Source organism: Acinonyx jubatus, chromosome A1 (assembly GCF_027475565.1).
Source record: "Acinonyx jubatus isolate Ajub_Pintada_27869175 chromosome A1, VMU_Ajub_asm_v1.0, whole genome shotgun sequence".
Lineage (NCBI taxonomy): Eukaryota > Metazoa > Chordata > Mammalia > Carnivora > Felidae > Acinonyx > Acinonyx jubatus.
Window position 1 is genome coordinate 196,674,561 of NC_069380.1, and position 23,730 is coordinate 196,698,290.

The window sequence follows — 23,730 nt, forward strand, 5'->3', positions numbered from 1 at the left end:
TATAAAAGGCATCCAAATTGAAAAGGAAGAAATAACATGGTCACTCTTTAGATGACGTGGTATTGTATGTACAGAAAACCCAAAAGATCCCATCAAAAAATATTAGAACTAGGGGTGCCTGGGTGGCTCAGTTGGTTTAGTGTCAGACTTCGGCTCAAGCCATGATCTTATGCTTTGTGAATTCGAACCCCACATGGGGCTCTGTGCTGACAGCTTGCTCAGAGCCTGGAGACTGCTTCAGATTCTGTGTCTCCTTCTGTCTCTGCACCTCCCCCACTCAGGATCTCTCTCTCTCTCTCTCTCTCTCGCTCTCTCGCTCTCTCGCTCTCTCGCTCTCGCTCTCTCTGTCCCTCCCCCATTCGCGATCTCTCTCTCTCTCTCTCTCTCTCTCTCTCTCAAAAATAAATGTTTAAAACAATATATATTAGAATTAAAAATGATTTTAACAAAGGTGCAGGATACAAAACCAACACACAAAAACCTGCTGCATTTCTTTTCTTTTTTTATACATTAAAAAAATGTTTTTACTTTTTTTTTTTTTTTTTTGAGAGAGAGAGAGCACAAGCAGGGAAAGGTCAAAGAAACGGAGACACAGAATCCAAAGTAGGCTTCAGGCTCCAAGCTGTCAGCACAGAGTTCAATCAGGGGCTCAAACCCACAACCCATGAGACCCTGACCTGAGCTGAAGTCAGACGTTTAACTGACTGAGCGACCAGACACCCCAAACCTGCTGCATTTCTACACACTAATAATAAACTATCAGAAAGAGAAATTAAGAATACAATCTCATTTAAAATAGCATTAAAAAGAAAATTATCTAGGAATATATTTAACCAAGGATGTAAACGTGTATAATGAAAACTATGGGACATTGATAAAAGAAAATGAAGACAAATAAATGGAAAGACATTCCATGCTCATGGACTGGAAGAATATTGTTAAATGTCCACACCATTCAAAGTAATTTATGGATTCAATGCAATTCCTATCAACATTCCAATGGCAGTTTTCTCAAATAGAACAAACAGTCCTAAAAAAGACTCCAAATAGCCAACCATTCATGAAAAAGAACAAAGTTAAAGGAATCATGCACCCTGACTTTAAACTATATTACAAAGCTACAGTAATCAAAACAGCAACAGCACTGGCATAAAAATTCACATATAGACCAATGTCACAGAATAGAGTCCAGAAATAAACCCATGCATACATGGTCAATTAATTTTCAACAGAGTCAAAAATCCACAATGGAGAAAGGACAATTTCTTGAATAAAAGGTGTTGGGAAAACTAGACAACCGCATGAAAAAGAATGAAACTATGATCTTATGCCATATACAAAATTATCTCAAAATGGATTAAAGATATGAACATAAGACCTGAGACCATAAAACTTCTAGAAGAAAATACAGACAGTAAGCTCCCTGATATCAGTCTTGGCAATGACTCTTCAGATTTAAAAGTAAAAGTAAATAACAGGACTATATCAAATTATAAACTTTCTACACAGCAAAGAAAACCATCAACAAAATGAAAAAGGCAGCCTACTGAATGAGAGAATACATTTGGAAATCATATATCTGATAAGAGGCTAATATCCAAAAAATTTAAAGAATGTATACAACTCAATAGCAAAAACAAAAAAACAAACAAAAATCTGGCTAAAAAATTGGAAGAAGAACTGAATAGACATTTTTCTAAAGAAGACATACAGATGACCAAAAGGTACATGAAAAGATGTTCAACATCATCAGTGATCAGGGATTTTAAATGCAAATCAAATGACAATGATCTATCACCTCACATCTGTTAAAATGGCTACTATCAAAAAGACCAGAAATAACAAGTGTGGTAGGGGTGTGGAGAAAAGGGAACACCTGTGTTACTGTTCGTGGAAATGTAAACTACAGTGCAGTCACTGTAGAAAACAGCATGGAAGGTCCTCAAAAAGTTAAAAATAAAGCTACTATTTATTTAAAAATAAAACTATCGGCAATTCTACTTCTGGGTATGTATCTGAAGAAAACAAAAACACTAATTTAAAAAGATATATGCATCCCCATGTTCATTGTAGCATTATTTATAATAGCCAAGATATAAAAACAACCTAAGTGTCCACCAATGGATGAATGAGTAAAGAATTTGTGGTATGTATGTATGGTTTGTATATACACATATAGGTGTGTGTGCATATATATAGATTAACATGTATATATATTTAATGGAATATTATTCAGCTATAGAAAAGAATGAGATCTTTCCATTAACAACAAAATGGATGGACCTCACATGAATTGTGCTAAGTGAAATAAGTCAGAGAAAGACAAATACTGCATGATCTCTCTTATGTGTGGAATCTAAAAAAAAAAAAAAAAAAAAAAGGCAAAACACACACAAAAAAAACAGAAAACACCAAGCCCATAGATACAGAGAACAGATTGGTGACTGTCGGAGATGGGGGGCTAGAGTGAAAGAAATGGGTGAAGTAGAAAGAGAGAAAGAGAGAAAGAGAGAAAGAGAGAGAAAGAAAGAAAGAAAGAAAGAAAGAAAGAAAGAAAGAAAGAAAGAAAGAAAGAAAGAAAGAAAGAAAGAAAATAAAGAAAGAGGGAGGGAGGACAGAAGGAAGGGGAAAAAAGTCAAATGGGAATTAAAAGGCAGAGACAAACTAGGTAAAATAAAAGCAAGAGCCAAATATATGTATGTGCAAGGGACAAACTTAAAACATGAGCTCACAAACAGGTTAAAAGTAAAAGAGTGAAACATGATGCACCATGCAAAACTAAGAAGAAAGGAGCAGCTGTTTAATGTCACCCACGTAGACCTCAGAATAAGGATTAGCACCAGGAAAAGGGGGACCTTACATACCAATAAAAACATCAATTTATTAAGCACACATAACACTCTTCAGTGTTTATACATTCAACGTTTATGCATCTAACAGTAGAGCTTCAAAATAAGTGAAGCAAAAAAGTGAACTACTAACATAAGAAACAGACAAATTAAAGTTTGAGATGTTAACACTACTCTCAGTAATGGACAAAAGATGTAAACAAAATTATTAGGCAGGATGAAGAAAATCTGAACTCTATATACCAACATAAAACTTAACTGAAATTTATGGAACACCAAACCCCAAAACTAGAAAATGCACATTCTTTCCAAGTATACATGGGAACATTAAGACAGATGACATTCTGAGCTATTAAAAAAAAAAGTCTTAAGAAATTTCGAAACCGAATTCAGAGTGTGTTTCTGACTACAATAAATTAAATAAAAAATCAATATTAACATAATTCACCAAATAAATGACAAAGTAAGTACTGTAGACATTTTTTAAAGGATTAGCTTGCATTGTTCTGGAAAGGCATTATAACAAGAATAAGAAAGAATACAGACTGACATGTAAGATACGGAGAATGCTTCATAACTTCCTCAGATACAGTCTTTATATAACAAACTGTTATAATGCATTATAAAATAACAGTAGTAATAGTACTAATTGCTATGCATTTTACGTATATTTATGATAGAAATCTCATCAACCTGAATATCATGAATTGATAGTACAATGATAGCTAACTTCATAATGTTGATCCTCAGGATGTACTAAGCTTTGAAGTACTTTCAATGCATTTAAATATTTTAAATGCATTAAAATATTAAAGGTGTTTTTACTGTTTTCTACTTCTTGTATGTATTCCACTTCTTAGAATTTGTTATACCCATGTGTCAGACTCTGAAAGGCATCCACAGAACTGGACCATGTATGCTTAAAAAAAAAAAAAAAAAAAAAGGCTATGAAGAGCCACACCTCTAAAATTATATAGAGTTAATTAGTAACCTCTAGAAGTATCCTGTATTATCTTTAGGTATCAAAAATATTTGAAATATTAATATTAACCCCTTTGATCTAGTAATTCAACTCATAGAATCAATCCTAAAATAAAGATGCTATCAAAGATTAGACTTAGGTATAAAGTTGTTCATTCTAGCATTGTATGTAATTGTGAAAAATTTTAAATAATGCGAAGTATAACAATAGGTATGATTATGGTATAGCCATACAATGGGAGACTATACATCCATTTACAATTATGCTTTTGAATAATATTGATTGACAGAGACAGAAGGAGCATAAGTAGGGAAGAGGGGCACGGGGAGAGGGAGAGGGAGGGGGAGAGGGAGAGGGAGAGGGAGAGGGAGAGGGAGAGGGAGAGGGAGAGGGAGAGGGAGAGGGAGAGGGAGAGGGAGAGGGAGAGGGAGAATGAATCTTAAGCAGGCTCTATGCTAAGTGCAGAATCCAATGGGGGGCTTGATCCCATGATACCGGGATCATGACCTGAGTTGAAATCAAGTGTTGGATACTCAAGTGACTGAGCCACCCAGGCACCGTAGTGCTTTTGAATACTTTTAAAGATATTCAAAATATAATGCAAATACAGTATGCATTAATGAAAAAAAATAGTACATCAAATTATGAAGCATGATGTGTTCTATATAAATATGGTTGGTGTGTTTAAATATTCATAGAAAAATGAAGTAATATCACCAAGACTCAAATTAAAGATGATTTTAATTTTCTTTGTACTTTTATACTTCCAAGTTAATGTTTCTATAATGTGGATATTTTACAGTTAAAATCAGTAAAGTTTTAAAATTACATATAGTTTAATACCTGAATAGAACATATCATGAATTAAGGCCTTCAGAAACTTCTTTGGAGTAATACAGTTTAAAGTTCCCATTAAAAACTGGTTATAGGGGTGCCTGGGTGGCTCCACGGTTGCGCATCAGATTCTTGATTTCAGCTCAGGTCATGATCTTAGCATCACGTGATCAAGCCCATTTCGCTCAGGTTATGATCTCCCAGTTTGTGAGTTCAAGATCCACAAGGAGCCCCACATCAGGCTCCTTGCCGGTGCTAACCTTGCGAAGCCTGCTTGGGATTCTCTCTCTCTCTACCTCTCTCTCTGCCCCTCCTGTATGCACTCTCTCCCTCAAAATAAATAAACTTAAAAAAAAAATAGGTTATAAGTGACTAAAGAAATTTCTCATTGAAACGATAATTGTATAGACTGTCAAACGATTGTCAGAAACTAATGAGATAGTAATATCACAGATGATTTAGTAAAATGCAAAAGGCTGTTAGAAATAGATAAGTTACATAACAAAAATCATTAACTACACACACACATACGTACACAAACACACACCTCTAATATATTAACATAAGACCATTGTAACTGAGGTCAATATTTTGCTCCAAAATTCCCTAGTGTCTGAATAGAAATGTGACTCATAATAGTAGTTTTCTCAATTACTTCAGATTCAGTTAAGGATAACAAACATCATTCCAGTTTGCTTCTCTCTTCAGACAATTCCACATAGGAAAAAAGGGGGGGGGGGGGAGGAAAAGAGCTTTTATTGAATGATGAAGTAAAATATTATATCTCCTCTTATTTAATGTATTCTCAAACTAACTTGCAAAACAAATCTGAAAAGTCATTTTCATTTTATAAGGACAAGGAAGTTAAATAACTTGCTCAAAGTCTTACAGCTTAAAGAAGGGATTTAAAAAACCTAATGCTGTAGCTATAAAATCAGTCCATACTCTTTCTAGTATCCCAAAGTCTCTCACTAGGGTGAAAATTTCAAGTAATATAATGTACAAATCATGGCGTTTCTTTTTCCAATTAGTAAATGTCTTCAAAAGTCCTATATATTCTCAAGGGGGGAAATAAGGCAATGAGGGAAGAAAAGCTATTAGAGGGTAGGGGCCATCTCTGTCTCTCCTCTCTAGGTCTGACATAGCTTTCCCAGGATTTTGAGAGAAGGGAGAAGAAGTAAAGAAAGAATAAAAAGGACAAAAGTAACAGAAATGTGGAAAAATGAAGAGAAAGGGAGGAAGAACAAGAGTAAAAGAGACAAAGGGGTAGGAAAAGGAAAGGAATGATGAAGTCCTTTGTAGTTTTATAAAGGCTGCTGAAAGGGGAAACTGACAGGGGTGAAGGGGAAACCAAGCAGCCAGAAAAAGATGACTGTCAGATTCATAGTCAGCAAAAGATGAACACAGAGTTACAAAGACAGAGGGAAATAGTTATACAAACACTGGAGAGAGAGAGAGAGACAAATCTCAAAAAAGCAGACAGAAAGAGGGAGAAAGGAATGGCAGAAAGAAGTCAAAATTAAAATGAAGACAGACAACCATCTCCACCTGCCCATGCCACCAGCTGAAGCAAGGAACAGAAACTTAAATGTATTTGGGGCTTTGTCAGCACCTACTTGGTGGACAGCAGCTCAGTTCATTTATTTTCCTTCACAGGGATGATGGTTCTCTACTTTACCCTCCCCTTTTAGGGGTGGAGTGGGGCGAGTGTGGGAAGACCAGGGAGAGTGGTGAATTAGAGGAATGAGATGAATTTATTATTTCAGGTCCCAATATGATCTTTAACAAAAAGCATTTCAAATTCAGAAAATACAGAATACAAGAATCAAGCATCAATGAATTGTTATACCATATGTAAAATCTAAAATGTAAAGACAAAAACCAGGATCTTTTGTTTTTTAAATGCTTATCTATCTAATGAGAGAGAGAGAGAGATGGGGGCGGCGGGGGGGGGCAGAGACAGAGAGGGAGAAAGAGAATTCCCAAGCAGGCTTCATGCTGTCAGTGTACCGAGGCTTGACCCCATGGACCCAAGAGATCATAACCTGAGCCAAGATCAAGCGTCAGATGCCCAACTGACTGAGCCACCCAGGCACCCCAATCAGGATCTTTTTTTAAATGGCTGTTCAAAATCTAATCACTTGTAGAAAACTTTAGGAAAGTTTTATTCACTTAGGAGTGAATAAAAAAGGCAACAAACTAACCACTTTCTTTGAGCTTCTTTCAAGTGACCTTTAACCATAAAAGCCAAGTAATTCCCAAGCTCTTTTGATCAGTAAATCAGATAAAATCACTTTCCTACTTAAAACCCTATAATGACTTCCCATTATAATTAAGATAAAAATAAAATTCAAACTTCTTACCATGAACATAAAAATTGTACCTGATGCAGTCCCTGCCTACCTCTTTTACCTCATTGAGTTTAATTCTCCCCCTTTTCATTATGTCACAGCTCTCCTTCTCTTGACTACTACCAGCTGGTTTACACTTCAGGACATTAGCTTCTTCCTCTACCTGGTAGGTTCTTGGATTCTCACATAGCTGGCTCCTTTTCATCATTCAGATTTTAGTTCATATATCATACCTTCTCAAAGTGGCTTGCTTTGATTGCCCTACAAATAACCCCTTTTTTGCCCATCCACTCCCCAGTTACTCTCTATCCCAGCACCTTTCATTTTTTTCTGTAACATTCATTAATCTATGAAAGTACCTTAATTATTTAGAAAGCTGGCATATGCTTATACATAAGAATATAAGCTCTAAGGGCAACAATGTTGTTCCATATTTATGGCTAAATGCTCAAACTACATAGGTGCTCAACAGTGGTGCTATATATATATATATATGCATATATATATATACACTTAAAAAATGGATTAAACAAATAAAAAAGTACAGTAAGATTTTGTATTATAAGAGACAAGTAAAAATAAATCCCTTGCAGAATCTTCACAAATAACTACAGATTGTTATAGTTGAAAACTCGTAGCCCTAGAATAGTTTTATCTCTAAACACTCTAGGCATAGGCCATGTCAGCCATATTTGAATGTTTAATACATCATAATGCTTACTAAACTAGGAACTTATTTTAATTTCTCGGATGTCAAATTTCAAACTACTCAATTAGGCTTAAAAATCTTTTATTTTTTTTAATGTTTATTTATTTTTGAGGACAGAGAGAGACAGAGGATGAACAGCGGAGGTGCAGACAGAGAGGGAGACACAGAATCCGAAGCAGGCTCCAGGCTCTGAGCTATCAGCACAGAGCCCAACACGGGGCTCAAACTCATGAGCTGTGAGATAGTGACTTGAGCTGAAGTCAGATGCTTAACTGACTGAGCCACCCAGGCACCCCTTAAAAATCTTTTTAATTGACAGACTTTAACTATAATAATATATGCTTAGTAGTCATTGTAATAGATACAAATCTGTACACTAATCAGATCCTCAGTTCTTAAAATTACATTAGTGTTCTCGGCCCAACATATGTCGTATATGTTGTTTAGAGAAAGCCAAGATCATTTCTTATACCTATTCTAGTGGAAGCATTAAAATTTAAAAAAACACTCAATTATTAATATGTGATATACTCTACACTGAAAGAAGTATTAAACATGAAACAGGAATGGAACAAAAAGCTTATTTATATATTCTTGAAAAGTGTGCCTTATGAAGCAGAGTTTTGTGAAAACAGTACACTACATACAGTTAAGGGTTCCATATCACTACCCTTTTTTAAATGTCCTCATCTCATAAAACATGAATGATATTTGCAAGCTTGCAAGTGGTATTTTGAAGAGTTAGAATTAGTACAGACTAAGTCACATAAAATTAGAAAGCCTGAACACAGAAACAGAATCAATGTTTGCTAGTCTCAAATTCTGAGGTCTGCATTCTCCTTCCCTTTGCTCTAATTCTGTTTCTCGAAATACATGATTTAAAGAGGGGAAAAAAAAGTGTCACCAAAAAATATTACTATTTTTTTCACTTCCTCTCACCCCTGCCTTCTTTAAGAACTTACTGTAAGATGATGAACATGAGGCTTTAACAAGTTTAAAGCAGATATTTGGATGAATTCATAAGTTTTGAAATTATCTGGTTGGTAGGCCAATTAAAAAAACAGTAACTAAAAAACAAAATACTCTTTCTACTACCAAAGAAACAACCACCAAGCAACCCGCCTATATTCAAACACAGGATATAAAACATCATATATCTACATATTCTGACATAAACACTGATGATTCTTTTCAATTATATTCAAAGGAATAAAATTAGACAAGCAATTTCCAAGGAGATAACATACAGCTTATGCACCTTTAATTCATTAAAGAAAAATAGGTAATTTTCACATATAAATTAAATAATCTCTAAAATATGACCCCAAAAATCTTAATTAAAATCCAAACAAATAAAATATTATCAATTCTACTTTATTGAGAGCCAGAGCTCCTACATAATAACATGCAAGAATTTTAAATTCGTGAAAGCAAGTGTCAAGTACTACACAAAATTTCCATACACAGCAGGTAGTAAAGCAAGAAAAGAACTGACACAGTTACTCTCCTTAAAAGAGACATACAATGGAGAACTGTTATACAGCGCTAGCATACTACAGATCTATGCATTAAAGATGTTGTGGCTATTAACAGTTTAAACCTTTACTGTATTTTGCTAATTGGTACATAGAACTTTAAAGCTTTTGAAAGATAAAACATTCCAGTCATTTCAATTCTCCAGCATTGTTCAAGTATTCCAAGTAGGAACAAAGAGGAAAATAAATCAGCTTTAATTGCTGAAGAATCACAGATAATAGAGATGGCTGAATACTGTAGAGGAAAGATCTTTTGTTCCTTAAACAATTTTAATATAGAAAGATCATTCTCTATTTTAAATTTAAATGGTTCTGTCTGCATATAAAAACTACTATTAACATCCATTTCCTCTGTAAGTACTTAATAAGTACAAGTTTCATATAGCTTGATAATATAATATCTGAAAGTAACTTATTTTAATTGGGAGTATATTTTAGACAACAAAGTTATGTACTTAATATAATTTTATTTAAAATAACCATATAAATGATCTGACTTGTTTTAATCAATATTCAATATTAAATGTAAGAGTTAACTGAAGTTGTTTTAAAATTAATGATATTATTAATGAGTAGAAATATTTTTATTTTAAATGATCAATGTATTCTATTTAAATTTCCAGTAATTTAAGAGCATGTTTTATCTATCAACATAAAACTAAGCCATTTTAATATTAGTCCACATACTAAGGTATATATGTCATGCAATACGAATACTAAATGCGGTTTAATAGCCTTCTAAACATTTAAGCAATCATTTACGTGATTAATATTCTTGGTACAAAGTACATTCACTGATTAACCTATCCCAAAAGTGTAGGAACAACATTTACTTCTAAGCCATACCAAATCTTAACATTTTTCATTACTTGAGTTTTTCATATTTTTCAAAATTAGTATCTTTTCCCCTCCCTTTCTTCTCTCTCTCTCTCTCCCTCTCTTTCACACACACACACACACACACACACACACACACACACACACACACAGTATTTGAAAAAAGGCAAACTAAAGAATGCCTATTTCACTATAAAATTTACACTTCCAAAATCATTAGTCATTACTTCTTTAGAATTTTAAGTAATAATATTGCTACAATTTTAAAGGCTATTCACCAATCTTTTTCAGTAGCTCATGGATAGTGTGAAACCACAGAGAAGTACATTGTAAAAAAAAAAACAACACTATAGTTGTTTTTAAAACATATAACTATATTGCAAACTAACATATATAGTCAGTGCTTTTTCTCTTTTTAATAGTCTCATCTAAATACAAAAATATAAATAAGCATCTGTAGACTAAAAAACATGAAGAAACATTACTCCATATTTAGTGAAAGTCTTAAAGAAAAAAAACCTCACATGCTAAACTGCCACCATGGAGGTTCTCAAAGGCTGCTATTCTTTGATGTAAAATGAAATACTACTTAGTGAATAAAACATAAAAAACTCCTGTCTACCCTTCAAAGAGACATATCCTTTGACCCAGTGCTTCAGACTAAAGCCTTGAAATTTTTGCACAAGAATGCTGCGTGAGCAAAGTCCAGACAAAACAGACACTTGAGATGCTAGAAGGCTGTATAACCCCAATTGCAGACACTAGTCCTTCCAATAATCTAGCAGAGATAGCGCTGCCATGCACCAGAAGTAATCTCACCAAAAGAAAACTGACCTCCCCCACCCCTACCAAAAAAGCAAGCAGTCAAAGCAAATGTAAGCCTTTAACTTAGGTTTATCTTTTTGTGCAGGTCACCTCTTAATGACTCATTTTTATTTCAAGTTTGCAGACTTATAAGAAGTTTTCATCTATAAATTGTTAGTACATCAGGAGGTGAAAACAACATAAAACAAATACTTGTGTAGCAAACATAATTGTTTTATTTCTGAAGGCTTGAAAAATCACTCATTTTTACAAATTTCTTAGAGGGAGTTCAAGCAACGAAAAAATTTCAAACCTATTAAAGTGACAAAAAATTCTATTAAATAGCTTGTTGCTGTTTGCAGACATTCTAAAACGGCAATATTATAATGCAGTTGATTGAGTGTGCTGCTAATACCATGTGCTTAATCAAATAGCAATTACATATTGCAAATATCAGCAAGTAACAAAGCTTTAACTGCTGTGTTATTGCTCTTTGGAAGAAACCCTCAGGTAGTAAAACAAAAAACTGGTAACATTCAAACAGTGACTCTACATGCACGTGTTATTTTTAAAGATATAAATACAGACTACTTAAAATTTCTAAAACATTAGGATTTTACATTAATAGTGTGTATTGTAATTTATCAAGTAAAAGCTTAGAAATGACAGCCATCCTCCTCACCCCACCGATTTGAGGCTGTATTATAGACTGCTAAATAAAGTTTCCTTTTTCATATGCATTTGTGTTGAGGATGCATGTATAACTAACCATAATACCTTTGTAAGATTTAAAACAGGTGGTGCTTAATAGGTTTTAACCAAAATAAGCATCTAAAAGAAAACAAGCCACTCAAATTTATACATGTGCCTGGCACACTAAGTGCCCAATAAGTATTTATTGAATAAAGAAATGAAAACTGAAGGAAAGGTGGCAGCCAACATAATTTTACAGAATATACTAATGTACAAGCTATTAAAGCTCATTTCACTTCTATTAATAAATTGAAATAATTCTTACATATTATGAAAGTATTTTCTTTCTGTATTAAAATTTTAACTATAGAAGTAGGTAGTTAATACAATTCTGACAACCAGGAATTAGTATTTAAAAGAGGTAATACTCGGCAATCAAAAAGAATGAAATCTTGCCATTTGCAACTACATGGATGGAGCTAGAGGGTATTATGTTAAGTGAAATTAGTCAGAGAAAAACAAATATCCTATGACTTCACTCATATGAGGACTTTAAGACACAGAACAGATGAACACAAGGGAAGGGAAGCAAAAATAATATAAAAACAGGGACGGGGACAAAACATAAGAGACTCTTAAATATGGAGAACAAACAGGGCTGCTGGAGGGGTGGTGGGAGGGGGGATGGGCTATAAATGGGTAAGGAGCATTAAGGTATCTACCCTTGAAACCACTGTTGCACTATATGCTAAGTAACTTGGATGTAAATTTAAAAAAATAAAAAAATCAGAATTATCTGGGGAAAAAATTAAAAGAGGTAAGAAAAGTAATAAAAATAATAAACAAAAAATACACCTATGAAGGCTTAATGTATGCTTTGGTTATTTTGTGAGGGAGCACCTCCTCAAAATCTTTAAAGAGTACTGAAAATTTAACTTCTTTTTTATACTCCAAGTAAATACAGAAAGACAGCACGTTGATGGGACTTGGGTTTTCATCAAATGTACTGAAAGGAGATGGGAGGTGAGGTGGCATAAAACACGAAGAGTCACTCTCTTAATAAAGCACAAAGGCAAAGACATTCTCCCCCAACCTCCATGGCACAGCAACTCCTGCAACAAAAATGAAGGGTCAAACAACCATGTGCAAGCTTTCCTTATTATTTGTAGGAAGTATCTCATATTTGGAAATAATAATGATGCAACCCAGAAAAAGGCTTTTTTTTTTAAACAGTGTGCTTCTACATAAATTGACAAGATTATTTTTAAATGCTGTCATCTACTCTTCTTATATTTAAATTTTTACTAATTCATTTATTAGTAAATGAAAAAGATAACAGTTTATACACAACGAACAAGAAAGACATTCTTAAGACTGACCGATTAGAAACTTACCATGTGCCCTGGTATAAAATTTATTATTAACAGTAATCCAGGAATTACAACTTCATTCTCTGAAGATTTGTCTCTAACGATGGCAACACTGTGTAGTTGTAAAATTACTGAATACATTCTTTACATTAGAAAATGCCAATTTCCCCTCTACTTTCTATGTCTTAAAAAAAAAATAGGAAACATGTTATCAATATACAATTGATGCCCAGAATAAAACACTTTATTAAATTCTGCCTGGCAGATGTGATAGCAAAAAAAAGAAGAAAGAAAAAAATTAAGCTTCACTTGGGAACATGCTGTTTGAGCTCATCTAAGAATATTAGTTGAAAATAAAAACAGCATATATTTAAGATGAAAGAAATATGACTTGATAACAGTACAAATAAAAAAGGATCAGAGTTTTAGTTCTCCATGAAATCCACATTAAGGAAGAAGTATGAGAACCTAAATTTTGAGTTTCCTTACTAGAACTGCTAAGACTAAAAGGAATAGGGATAATCCCTGCCATACCTTGCACCATACATCTGGAGTATCATAAGAAATCCTGGCAGCAACATTTAAAAGGGATTCGGTCAAACTGGAAAGTAATCAAGATGATGAATTAACTGGAACTCATGTGAAAGGAATCAAAGCCCTCGGGATGTTTAACCCAGGAAAGACTTAGGATATGATTATTTTGGTCTCAGGACTCCTTTATATATTTAAAATTACTGAGACCCCAACGAGGTCTCACTTACGTGAAATGTAACTAGATATTCACCATAAAAAAAATTAAAATGGAGGGGCACCTGGGTGGCTCAGTCAGTTGGGCATCGGAGGTGGACTCACGTCGGCTCACGTCTGATCTCTCTGTTTGTGGGTTCAAGCCCAGCAGTGGGCTCTGGGCTGACAGCTCGAAGCCTAGAGCCCGCTTCAGATTCTGTGTGTCCCTCTCTCTCTGACCCTCCTCTGCTCATGCTCTGTGTTGTCTCTCTCAAAAATGAATAAACATTTAAATAAAATGTTTTTTAATTAAAATGGAGAAAAACAGTGGCGCCTGGGTGGCTCAGTCGGTTAAGCGGCCGACTTCGGCTTGGGTCATGATCTCGCGGTCCATGAGTTCGAGCCGCGCGTCGGGCTCTGTGCTGACAGCTCAGAGCCTGGAGCCTGTTTCAGATTCTGTGTCTCCCTCTCTCTGACCCTCCCTGTTCATGCTCTGTCTCTCCCTGTCTCAAAAATAAATAAAATGTTAAAAAAATAAATAAATAAAATGGAGAAAAATATATACTTAATTTAAAATAAACTGAATACATACTTACATAAATAACATTATAATTATAATGAAAAATAACTACCTTTTCAAAAACCAAGAGTTGCAATGATTTGCATTTTTTAAAATCTCTAATATCCAGCTTAATAAAAGACAGCTAAATTCTAACATCTGCTCCTAATCCAAACTGTTGCACTAAGTTGTCTTGGTTTCAATAAATTAAGAAAATTTATCCTCAAATATGTAATTAGAAAAGCGAGCAATATTTTAATAGCTTTAATATTTTTTCACTTAGTTACATTAAATTCATTATTCTTTCCTGCACTTTACATGAAACTTTTACCCACGCATGATTTTATAAAATCATACACTGGCCATATGGAAAATACTATTTCATAGAAGTATGCAGATCTTCCAAATGTTAGCATATTTCATTACACAATATTTTAAAAATCACATTCATTAACACTACCACCAATCCTATTAGAACACTCTTTAAGTAATGGAAAGATGTTAAGCTCAATCAGATCAGTGGCAGAATCAAGTTCTACAAAAATTCTAATTTTCATTTGAAAGCTTGAAGTTTATCATGGGCAACACTTTGTTGAAGTTAACTTTTGAGAAAATGTCTGCCATGTACTGAAGACTAAAAAACCATAGTTCATCTGTCATCTGTTGCTGTTTTTTTACTTCAAAGGTGTTCCATGAAAAAAAGTGGCTAGGTTCAGTTTGCAAAAGCAACTCAACCATACAGGTGCTTTGCCTTGAGACAACTTAGGTATACAGCAGAAGTGTTTTATGCGTACGACTTGTTTTGTTACATGGAACATAAAAAGATGTGTATGTAAAAGAAAAAAAAGGGCTGCATTTGCAGCACTGAAATTTTTTAATTAAAAATTTTTGCTGATTAATCAAGGACATTAAGTCAAACTAGTTGTTTTTTTTAATCTCGAATGCAAGAAAGGGAATAAAATGACTAGTACCACAGATGTAACACAACTGCTTCTTTATCTTAAGTGTCAGTGTCAACACAGTGAAAAGGGAAAATATAATCTTTGTATAGTTATAAAAATAGTTTGATTTGTGGACTCTTAAGGGTCTTGGACTACTCCCCATCCCCACCCTGCCCAGACCACTCTTTGAGAACCACAGATTTAGGATGGCCAGAGCTGTTTTCATGTATACAGAAGGCTGTCATGTAAAAAAAATGGCATGTCCTATATAATAGGGCAGACCTTGAACCAATGGATATTAGTTAGAAAGAAGTATATTAGGACCAAATTAAGAAACACTCTTTCTCTGTTTTAAAAAACTGAGATGGGGCACCTGGGTGGCTCAGTCGGTTAAACGTCCAACTTCGGCTCAGGTCACCATCTCACAGTTCACGAGTTTGAGCCCCACGTCGGGCTCTGTGCTGACAGCTCAGAGCCTGGAGCCTGCTTCAGTTTCTGTGTTTCCCCCTCTCTCTGCCCCTCCCCCGCTTGTGAGCACAAGTGTGCTCTCTCTTTCTCTACTCAAAAATAAATATTTTTTTTAAAAACTGAGATACAATTTATAAACAATAAAATTAATCCTTTAAAGTGTTCAGTTACATGGGTTTTTTTAAACAAATGAATATAAATAAGGATTTTTAAAAAAGAACACCATAATCAACATATAGAATAGTTACATCACCCCATTCAAATTTCCTAATGCCCTTTTTAATGTATTCCTCCTCCAACACCCAACCTTGACAACCAATGATCAATTTTTTGTCCCTAGAGTTTTGCCTGTTCTAGAATGTCAAATAAATGGAATCACACAGTAGGCAGCCTGTGAGTCTGGCTCCTTTTACTTAACATAATGCACTAGAGATTCACCCACAACTGCTACTAATTGGTGAGTAAAAGTCTATTGTATAGTATACTGAAGTATAGTTGGGGTGTTTCTAGTTGTTGGAATTATAAATAAAGCTATTAAAAACATGTGCATGAAGGATTTTATATGAACATAAGATTTCATTTCACTTGAGTAAACACTGAGAAGTGGGACTGCTGGGTTATATGATAAGTATATATTTAACTTTGTAAGAAACTACCACACTGTTTTCCAAAACGGCTGTACCATTTTGCATTCCCACCAGCACTGCATGCAAGTTCCAGTAGCTCTGCATCCTTGCTAGCACTTGGTATGGTCAATTTTTTTAAGCCATTCAATGTATACTGTATGGTGTATATCACAGTATAGTGGTATCTCACTGTAGTTTTTTTTTTTTAATGTTTTGTTTATTTATTTATCTTAGAGAGAGAGACAGAAGCAGAGAGAAAGGGAGACAGAGAATCCCAAGCAGGCTCTGCTCGTTCAGCACGGAGCCTGACACAGGCTCAAACTCACCAACCATGAGATCCTGTAGTTGTAAGTGTTGTTTAGTGTCTGGATACAACTCCTCTATCAGGTATGTTTTGTAAATATTTTCTCCTAGTCTGTGCCTTGTCTTTTCTGTCTCTTAACAATGTCTTTCAAAGAGCAGAAATTTCTAATTGTAAGGAAACACAACTTCATGATTTTTTTTAAAAACGGATTTAGTTTGTATCTATAAAATATATGCCTAACACAAAGTTATAGAGAGCTTCTCCTACATTGTTTTCTAGAAGTTTTAAAATTTCTAGTTTTACATTTAGAACTATGAGTTTACATTTAGAAGTTTGAGTTACTTTTTGCATATGGTACACAGTATAGATGAAGGTTTTTGTTTTGTTTTGCATTTGGGTATACAATTGTTCCATCTTCATTTGTTGTAAAAGACTATTTTTTCTCAGTAATAAATCGCTTTCTAATAATTGTGGCTGATGAGTAATATAAAGAGTAACCTCAAAAGAAATGAGAACCAGTTAACTGGAAATTTTTAAAACAGAAGTTTGAGAACAAGTTGTTTGGTCTAATAAAAAGGACAGAAGATTAAATTATCTTTCCAAATCTCACTCTATGAAGTTACCCAAGAAGGCAGTCTTGGGGAAAGTTTACAAGTCTTCCTTCATGTTCCCAACCCTTACCCTCCAACAGTTCAGCTTTTATCTAGTTAATTACTTACTGGATTTCCCCATACAATTTATCTTGAATAAAAGGTTGAACAATGTTTCAAACGAGAAATAATTGGATTCAGTAATAAAACTAGGTAACATTTAAAGTTATCCTCTGGTTTTAAATTCCCAGGATCCATTTTACAATAACCACAAAAATTTATCCTCAACTAAGCTTAGTCCATATGCTAAAGCCCTCGGCTATAATAGGTTATCACCTGTATTAATTTTAATACATTATATAAGAATATCCAATAGAAATCATGATAATGGCCAATTAGCTTACCTTACATTAAGATTTTAGCTTTCATCCAATTTCGGGTACAAATATAACAGTAATCTTGTGTTGAGCAGTTAATGAAGATGGTATACTTAGCTAATAAATTGGTTTACATTACGTATCATGTTAAAATGCTGCTTCCACATCTCCTTCTAAAATACTTACATTTACTTAACATTTTTGAAATATTCTTATCATTAATGTTAATATACAGACAATCCCCCACCCCCACACCACCCTATCTACAGTTTTGCTTTCTGCAGTTTCAGTTACCTACAGTCAACCACAGTCCAAAAGCTAGTGATTCTCAGGGCGCCTGGGTGGCTCAGTGAGTTAAGCATATGACTCGGTTTCAGCTGAGGTCATGCTTCACAGTTCCTGAGATTGAGACCTGCATGCGACTCTGTGCTGACAGCACGGATCCTGCTTGGGATTCTCTCTCTCCCCCTCTCTCTGCCCCTCCCCTGCTTGTACTAACATAAAAGAAGAAAGAAGAAGAAAGCTAGTGATTGTCCTTCTAACATATCTAAAGGTCAATGTTAGCCAAATGCTACATCACAAAGCCTGTATCATTCACCTGACTTCATCTCACCACGTAAGCATTTTGTCATCTCACATCATCACGAGAGACCACATTCACATAACTTTTATTAGTATATTGTTACAATTGTTCTATTTTATTATTGTTGTTGTTAATTTCTTACTGTGCCTAATTTGTAAGTTAAACTTTATCATAGGTATGTATGTATAGGAAAAACATAGCATATATAGCATATATGGTATTATCCATAGTTTCAGGCATATACTGTGGGTCTTGGAATGAATCCTTCTTATTCAAAATGCATATATAATCAAGTCCAATTGCTCAATATTTCTGGAAGTACCCTTCAGTCAGTGGTCATGTCATTACTCTATCAACTGAAACATCTAGTAATGTGTAGGAACAAGAAGACTGAAACCCCTATCAGCGTTATGCTACCTATTTGAGTATTTAATACAGCATTTTAATATAAACCTAAATCAATGGCTAAACCTCAGGTTTGAAAATTACCTATAGGTTTGAATTATCTGTTCAAATATTACTTCAATAGCTATGAATAATTTATGTGTAAGACTTGAATTGATTTCAGCTGGAATACCATACTGACATTTTCACTAATACACTTCAAGACATAACAAAGCTGAGAAAAATCTACACAGGGCAACAAGATTCATTGAAAGTATGCAACTGATATGAGATAAAAAATGCAAAACTCAAAGCGGTCTGTAAACCTCTCTGGTAGGATTCACAGCATCTTGTTTAGAACAACAGATTGCTACCTCACTCATTCTTCAAACTAGAAAGAAGAGAACTCAGAAGCATTACTAATAAACTCTATAAAATTTGAAAATTTATTATAGAGAGTAAACCCCATAATATTAGAACAAGAAGCCAGTCTCTTGGTGCTTAGAAGATAGTCATTGGAAAAATTCAAGCAGTACCGTCGTTAATTAATGAACCCATGACATGGGTAATTCATCCTCCTCTCATACATACCTCTCTCACTTCTTTTATACTTGACTAAGCAAGTGGTGTTTGACTAATATTTGAAGAATAAGTAGATGGCCCCTGGTTGAAGAACTAAGGGATTGGTGAAAAGCATCTAGGCAGAATGAACTGGAATGTGAATGCCCCAAAACAGGAAAACAAGTTCCAGGCTTGGTGTGGCTAGAGCACAGAGTATAAAAGACAGTGGTACAAAATAAACCTCGAGGGGAAGGCAGGCCTTAAATCATGCAAGACCTCAAGAACCATGTAAGGATTTTAATGTTAACTTCTAGGTCAGTAAGAAAACCAATGGATTTTACACACAAGAAGTGACAAAAACAGCAGTTAAAAAAGTCTATTCTGATGATCCTTTGGAAAATGAATTAAAGGAAGATTGAAATATCTATAGAGATCAATTTAAAAACTACTGTAGCAATCTAAGTGAAAGATGATGCTGGCCTAGACCAGGATGATGGCAATGTCAGCAAGCAGATAGAGACAGTTTAAAGATAAAACCAACCAGCCTTAAGCCTGACATGTGAGTTTTCCAAACTATCCGTCCCTTGTCTGTTAACTCATTTGTTTATGTACCTGTTAATATCTCTAATGGTATAAATGGTGTTTAGATCATTTTTAAGTGTGACTTATTATTTAAATTATGCTGGGGTGCCTGGGTGGCTCAGTCTGTTAAGCAGCTCAGGTCATGGTCTCACAATCATGAGATCAAGCCCTAAGTCGGACTCCGCACTGATCATGGAACCTGCCTGGGACTCTCTCTGCCCTTACTCTGCTCCGGTGCATGCTCACTCTCTCTCTCTCTCTCTCTCTCTCTTTCAAAATAAACGTTTAAAAAAATGAAAAATTAAATTTTGCTTACTGAGTGATAAAAGAATGTACAATTGGAGGAAAAGTAGTTAAGAAAGATACCCACACATTTGATAATGGTAAACCAGATAAAAAATGAGAAGTATGCTTACACTATTACACATTTTTATAAGTCTTAGAGACTTTACAAAATGTATGCTATTTTACAATATAGGTATAAACAAGAAGTTGTATCTAAAGTAACAGCACACATTGAAAAATTTTACAAGTGACAGTTACCAAAATTCTATCTGCTACTGATTAACAGAGTATTATTTGTTGCTAGTTGTAACCTCTCAGGCATAATGTAGAAATGCAATTTGTGTGTACATATATACATATAATAACAATACAATAACTGGTCCCATAAAAACCCAATATACTTAATTTTAGGTACCACCTGGTGTCTTACAATTTAAACAGGAGTGTAGCTGAGAAAATAAAAATTACATATTCATTCATATGTATACTCAATTTGTATTTGTTAAATTAAAATGTTCTGATTGCTACTTATAAACACCACAAAAATGAAGCCTTTTGCCATTTTAACCTCTTAATCTTTATATGACTTAATATTTGTGTATTACACTTAACACAAATTGTCTTTATCTTTTTGTGATGAAAATTTCTTCTTAAAATTTACACACAATCTAGAAATTTAAATTCAAATCATTTTCCTAGAAGAACCCAGAACACGATACTGAAAAGCTGTTATACAAAAATAACCCTGAAGGCAGAATCACAGCCGTGTACAGTAGAAAATTCTTACCAATTTTTCATCAACTGTTATGAGCTGTGCGTCTCGAGCTGGGTCCTGTGCCAGCCTCCATGTGGAAGTGCTTAATGACCTGCAGTGCAAGACTTTAAGTTAAAAAATGATCCATGCAATGAGAAAAGAGAGGCAGAAAAATCTTACATAAACAACCTACTAACAGTATCTATCTTACAAAACAAAAAGAATAGAAAGAAAGAGAAGGCACAAAAATCCTTTCCTCCCCAATTAGTTCTATCTGCTGAGTTTCTGGCAGACTCACTTAGGAGTTCACAACAGGCTGCACTTTACGTCAGTCTATAGACTCTTGGTCACAGAAAGGCTGTCAATGACAAGTACTGAACACTGTGGGTCTACAGTAGCTGGTTTGTCACTACCAGGAAGAAAAATGCAAAGCTGTATCAACTCTTCTGGAATACTGATTCTTAAATGATGGCATCAGAAAGAAAAAGAAAAATCTCAATCATATTCTTAATGGCCTAAAGTAACTGTAAAATTATATCATATTAACAAATAAAAAGTTTCTTCATTTTAATTTCAAAACACAAGTAATTTAAATAGAAATGATTTGTATGATCATGTTAAATAACAGTTTGGTTTATTAGTTAACTAGTTATTAGTCTAGTCCCATATCCCATTCACAGAACTGGAGAAAGTCTAAATAGTTAAAATAGAAATATTAACTCAGAAATATAATGGGCACCAAATCTAATTCCTTTATATTAGCATCATCCCAAACCTCACCTGAAAGAAATTACTTAAAACTAACAGGTTTTTTTAATTTCATGTACACACTGTAGTTTATACTAATGAATGTCAGAGCTGTCACTGATTGTGACAAGTTAGCATTTGAGATTTTTCCAAAATATTAAGCCATCCAATATAGATTTCTTTTTCGAAAGTTAGCACCTACAATTGTGACTCAAACTTCAAAACCAATAGAATATACAGTATTGAGTTCTTTCTGTTTTAAACAAAGTATAATCACCATAATTCTGACACAACATAAATACTAATTCCTGATGCAAAACTTCATGTTCAACTTTCAACAGCTATGGTATACACACAGCTTTATAGAAAATCCACCTACTAATAGCATAATTATTAACTGATAATAGAGAAGATTTTTTTGCTTTATGAACATATACTTTTTTAAATGTCAGTTATTTCCCAAAATTAATAATTAGCTATTACTTTAAATACCCTGCTCAGAAATACATATTCACGAAATACATCTAAATGGAAATTATTTTACATTTTTATACAAATAGTTAAAATATATGTTCTGGTTGTTAAATTAAAGTAGTATAATTAGCACTTTCAAAAATCTATTTACTCTGGGAGCAGGGGGAACAGCTGGGACTGGATTTCAGCTCAGGTCATGATCTCATGGTCATAAGATCTAGCCCCGCTGGGTGTGGAGCCTGACTGGGATTCTCTCTTTCCCTCTCTATCTGCCCCTCCCCTGTATGCAACTCTCTCTCTCTCTCAAGGAAAAAAAAAATCTATTTACTCTGGAAATTGTTAAGAGAATAACATGACAATAAAAACATTCTGAATCCTTTTAACTAAATCTATATATTGTAAGAAAAAAATTAAGGGCACCCAGGTGGCTCAGTCAGTTAAGCATCCAACTCCTTGATTTCAGCTCAAGTCATGATCATTAATTTTAATAAAGTCCAGCTCATCTATTTTTTCTTTCATGGATTTTGCTTTTAGTGCTGTATTTAAACACTCAAAAGCAAACCAAGGTACCTAGAGTTTTATGTTATCTTCTAGAAGCTTGATAGTTATGCTTCTTCCATGTAGGTCTATGATCCATTTGAGTTAATTTTTGTGAATGGTGTAAGGTCAGTGGGTAGATTACGTGGACATGTTGCAGTTCCACTTAATAAAAAGATTATTTTTTCCTTTGGATTGTCTTTGCTCCTATCTCAAAGATCAGTAATCTATTTGTGTTGAAATGTTGAAATTTGTGTTATCAATTCTATCCATTGATTTATTGGTCTATTCTTCACCAGTTCCACACTGTCTTGATCACTAAAGTCAGGATCAGACCTATAACTTTGTTATTCTTCTTCACTATTACACTGAATATTTGAGGTCTTTTGTCTTTCTATATAAGCTTAGAATCAGTTTCTTGACATTCACAATACAGCTTGCTGAGGTTTTGACTGGGATTGTGCTGAATCCACCGATTAAGTTGGGAAGAACTGGCATCTTAACATTATTGAGTCTTCCCGTCCATATATATTTACTAGGATCTTGGATTTCTTTGGTTGGAGTTTTGTAATTTTCCTCACATAGATCTTGCAAATACTGTTTTTATTACTTTAAAATATATTCTTCAACAAGCCTTAATGGTGAAAAGATAAAAAGAAACCAGTTGCATTGGAAAATATCTAAATAAGAATAAACATTACTGATTCAAAGTACTAACACTATTCTCCCTTTGAAACAAATTAACTTTATCAACTAAGAATAGTAAAATTCCCATAACCCTTGTAGCACTTTGAAAACATGGCTCCATGAGGTGCCTGGGTGGATCAGTGGGTTAAGCATCAGACACTTGATTTTGGCTAAAGTCATGCTCTCATGGCTCTTGGGATAGAGCCCCAGTTGGTTAGCACAGAGCCTCCCTGGGATTTTCTCTCTCTCCCCCTCTGTCTCTTCCCAGCTCATGTGTGCACATACAAGCTCTCTCTCAAAATAAATGAATGAACGAATGAACGAACGAACGAAAGACAACACGACTCCAAATTTCTTTGACTCTCCTCTCTCCCACCAAGAGCTGCAGGTTCCCTATTCCTAGAATCTGAACCCTGTGACTGCTTGATCAATATAATACAGAAGTGAAAATATGTGTGTTTCCAGACCCAGGCCTTAAAAAACTAGTAGTTTTCATTTCCTGTCTCTTACAACATGGCTTCTTGGGATATTCACTCTTGGAACCCACCCATCATGTTGTAAGGAAGTCCAAGGTGCCCACA

General features: G+C 34.4%; 1 protein-coding gene across 2 annotated transcripts in view; it reads right to left on the reverse strand.

Annotated features, from left to right (window-relative positions):
• NDUFS4 (NADH:ubiquinone oxidoreductase subunit S4) overlaps nt 1-23,730 on the reverse strand; it is a 110,230-nt gene that overhangs the window by 51,181 nt on the left and 35,319 nt on the right. For both annotated transcript variants that reach the window (XM_027076520.2, XM_027076521.2), the window contains exon 2: nt 20,738-20,816. In XM_027076520.2, coding sequence (XP_026932321.1) covers nt 20,738-20,816 — 79 coding nt within the window. The remainder of the gene's footprint in view (nt 1-20,737; nt 20,817-23,730) is intronic.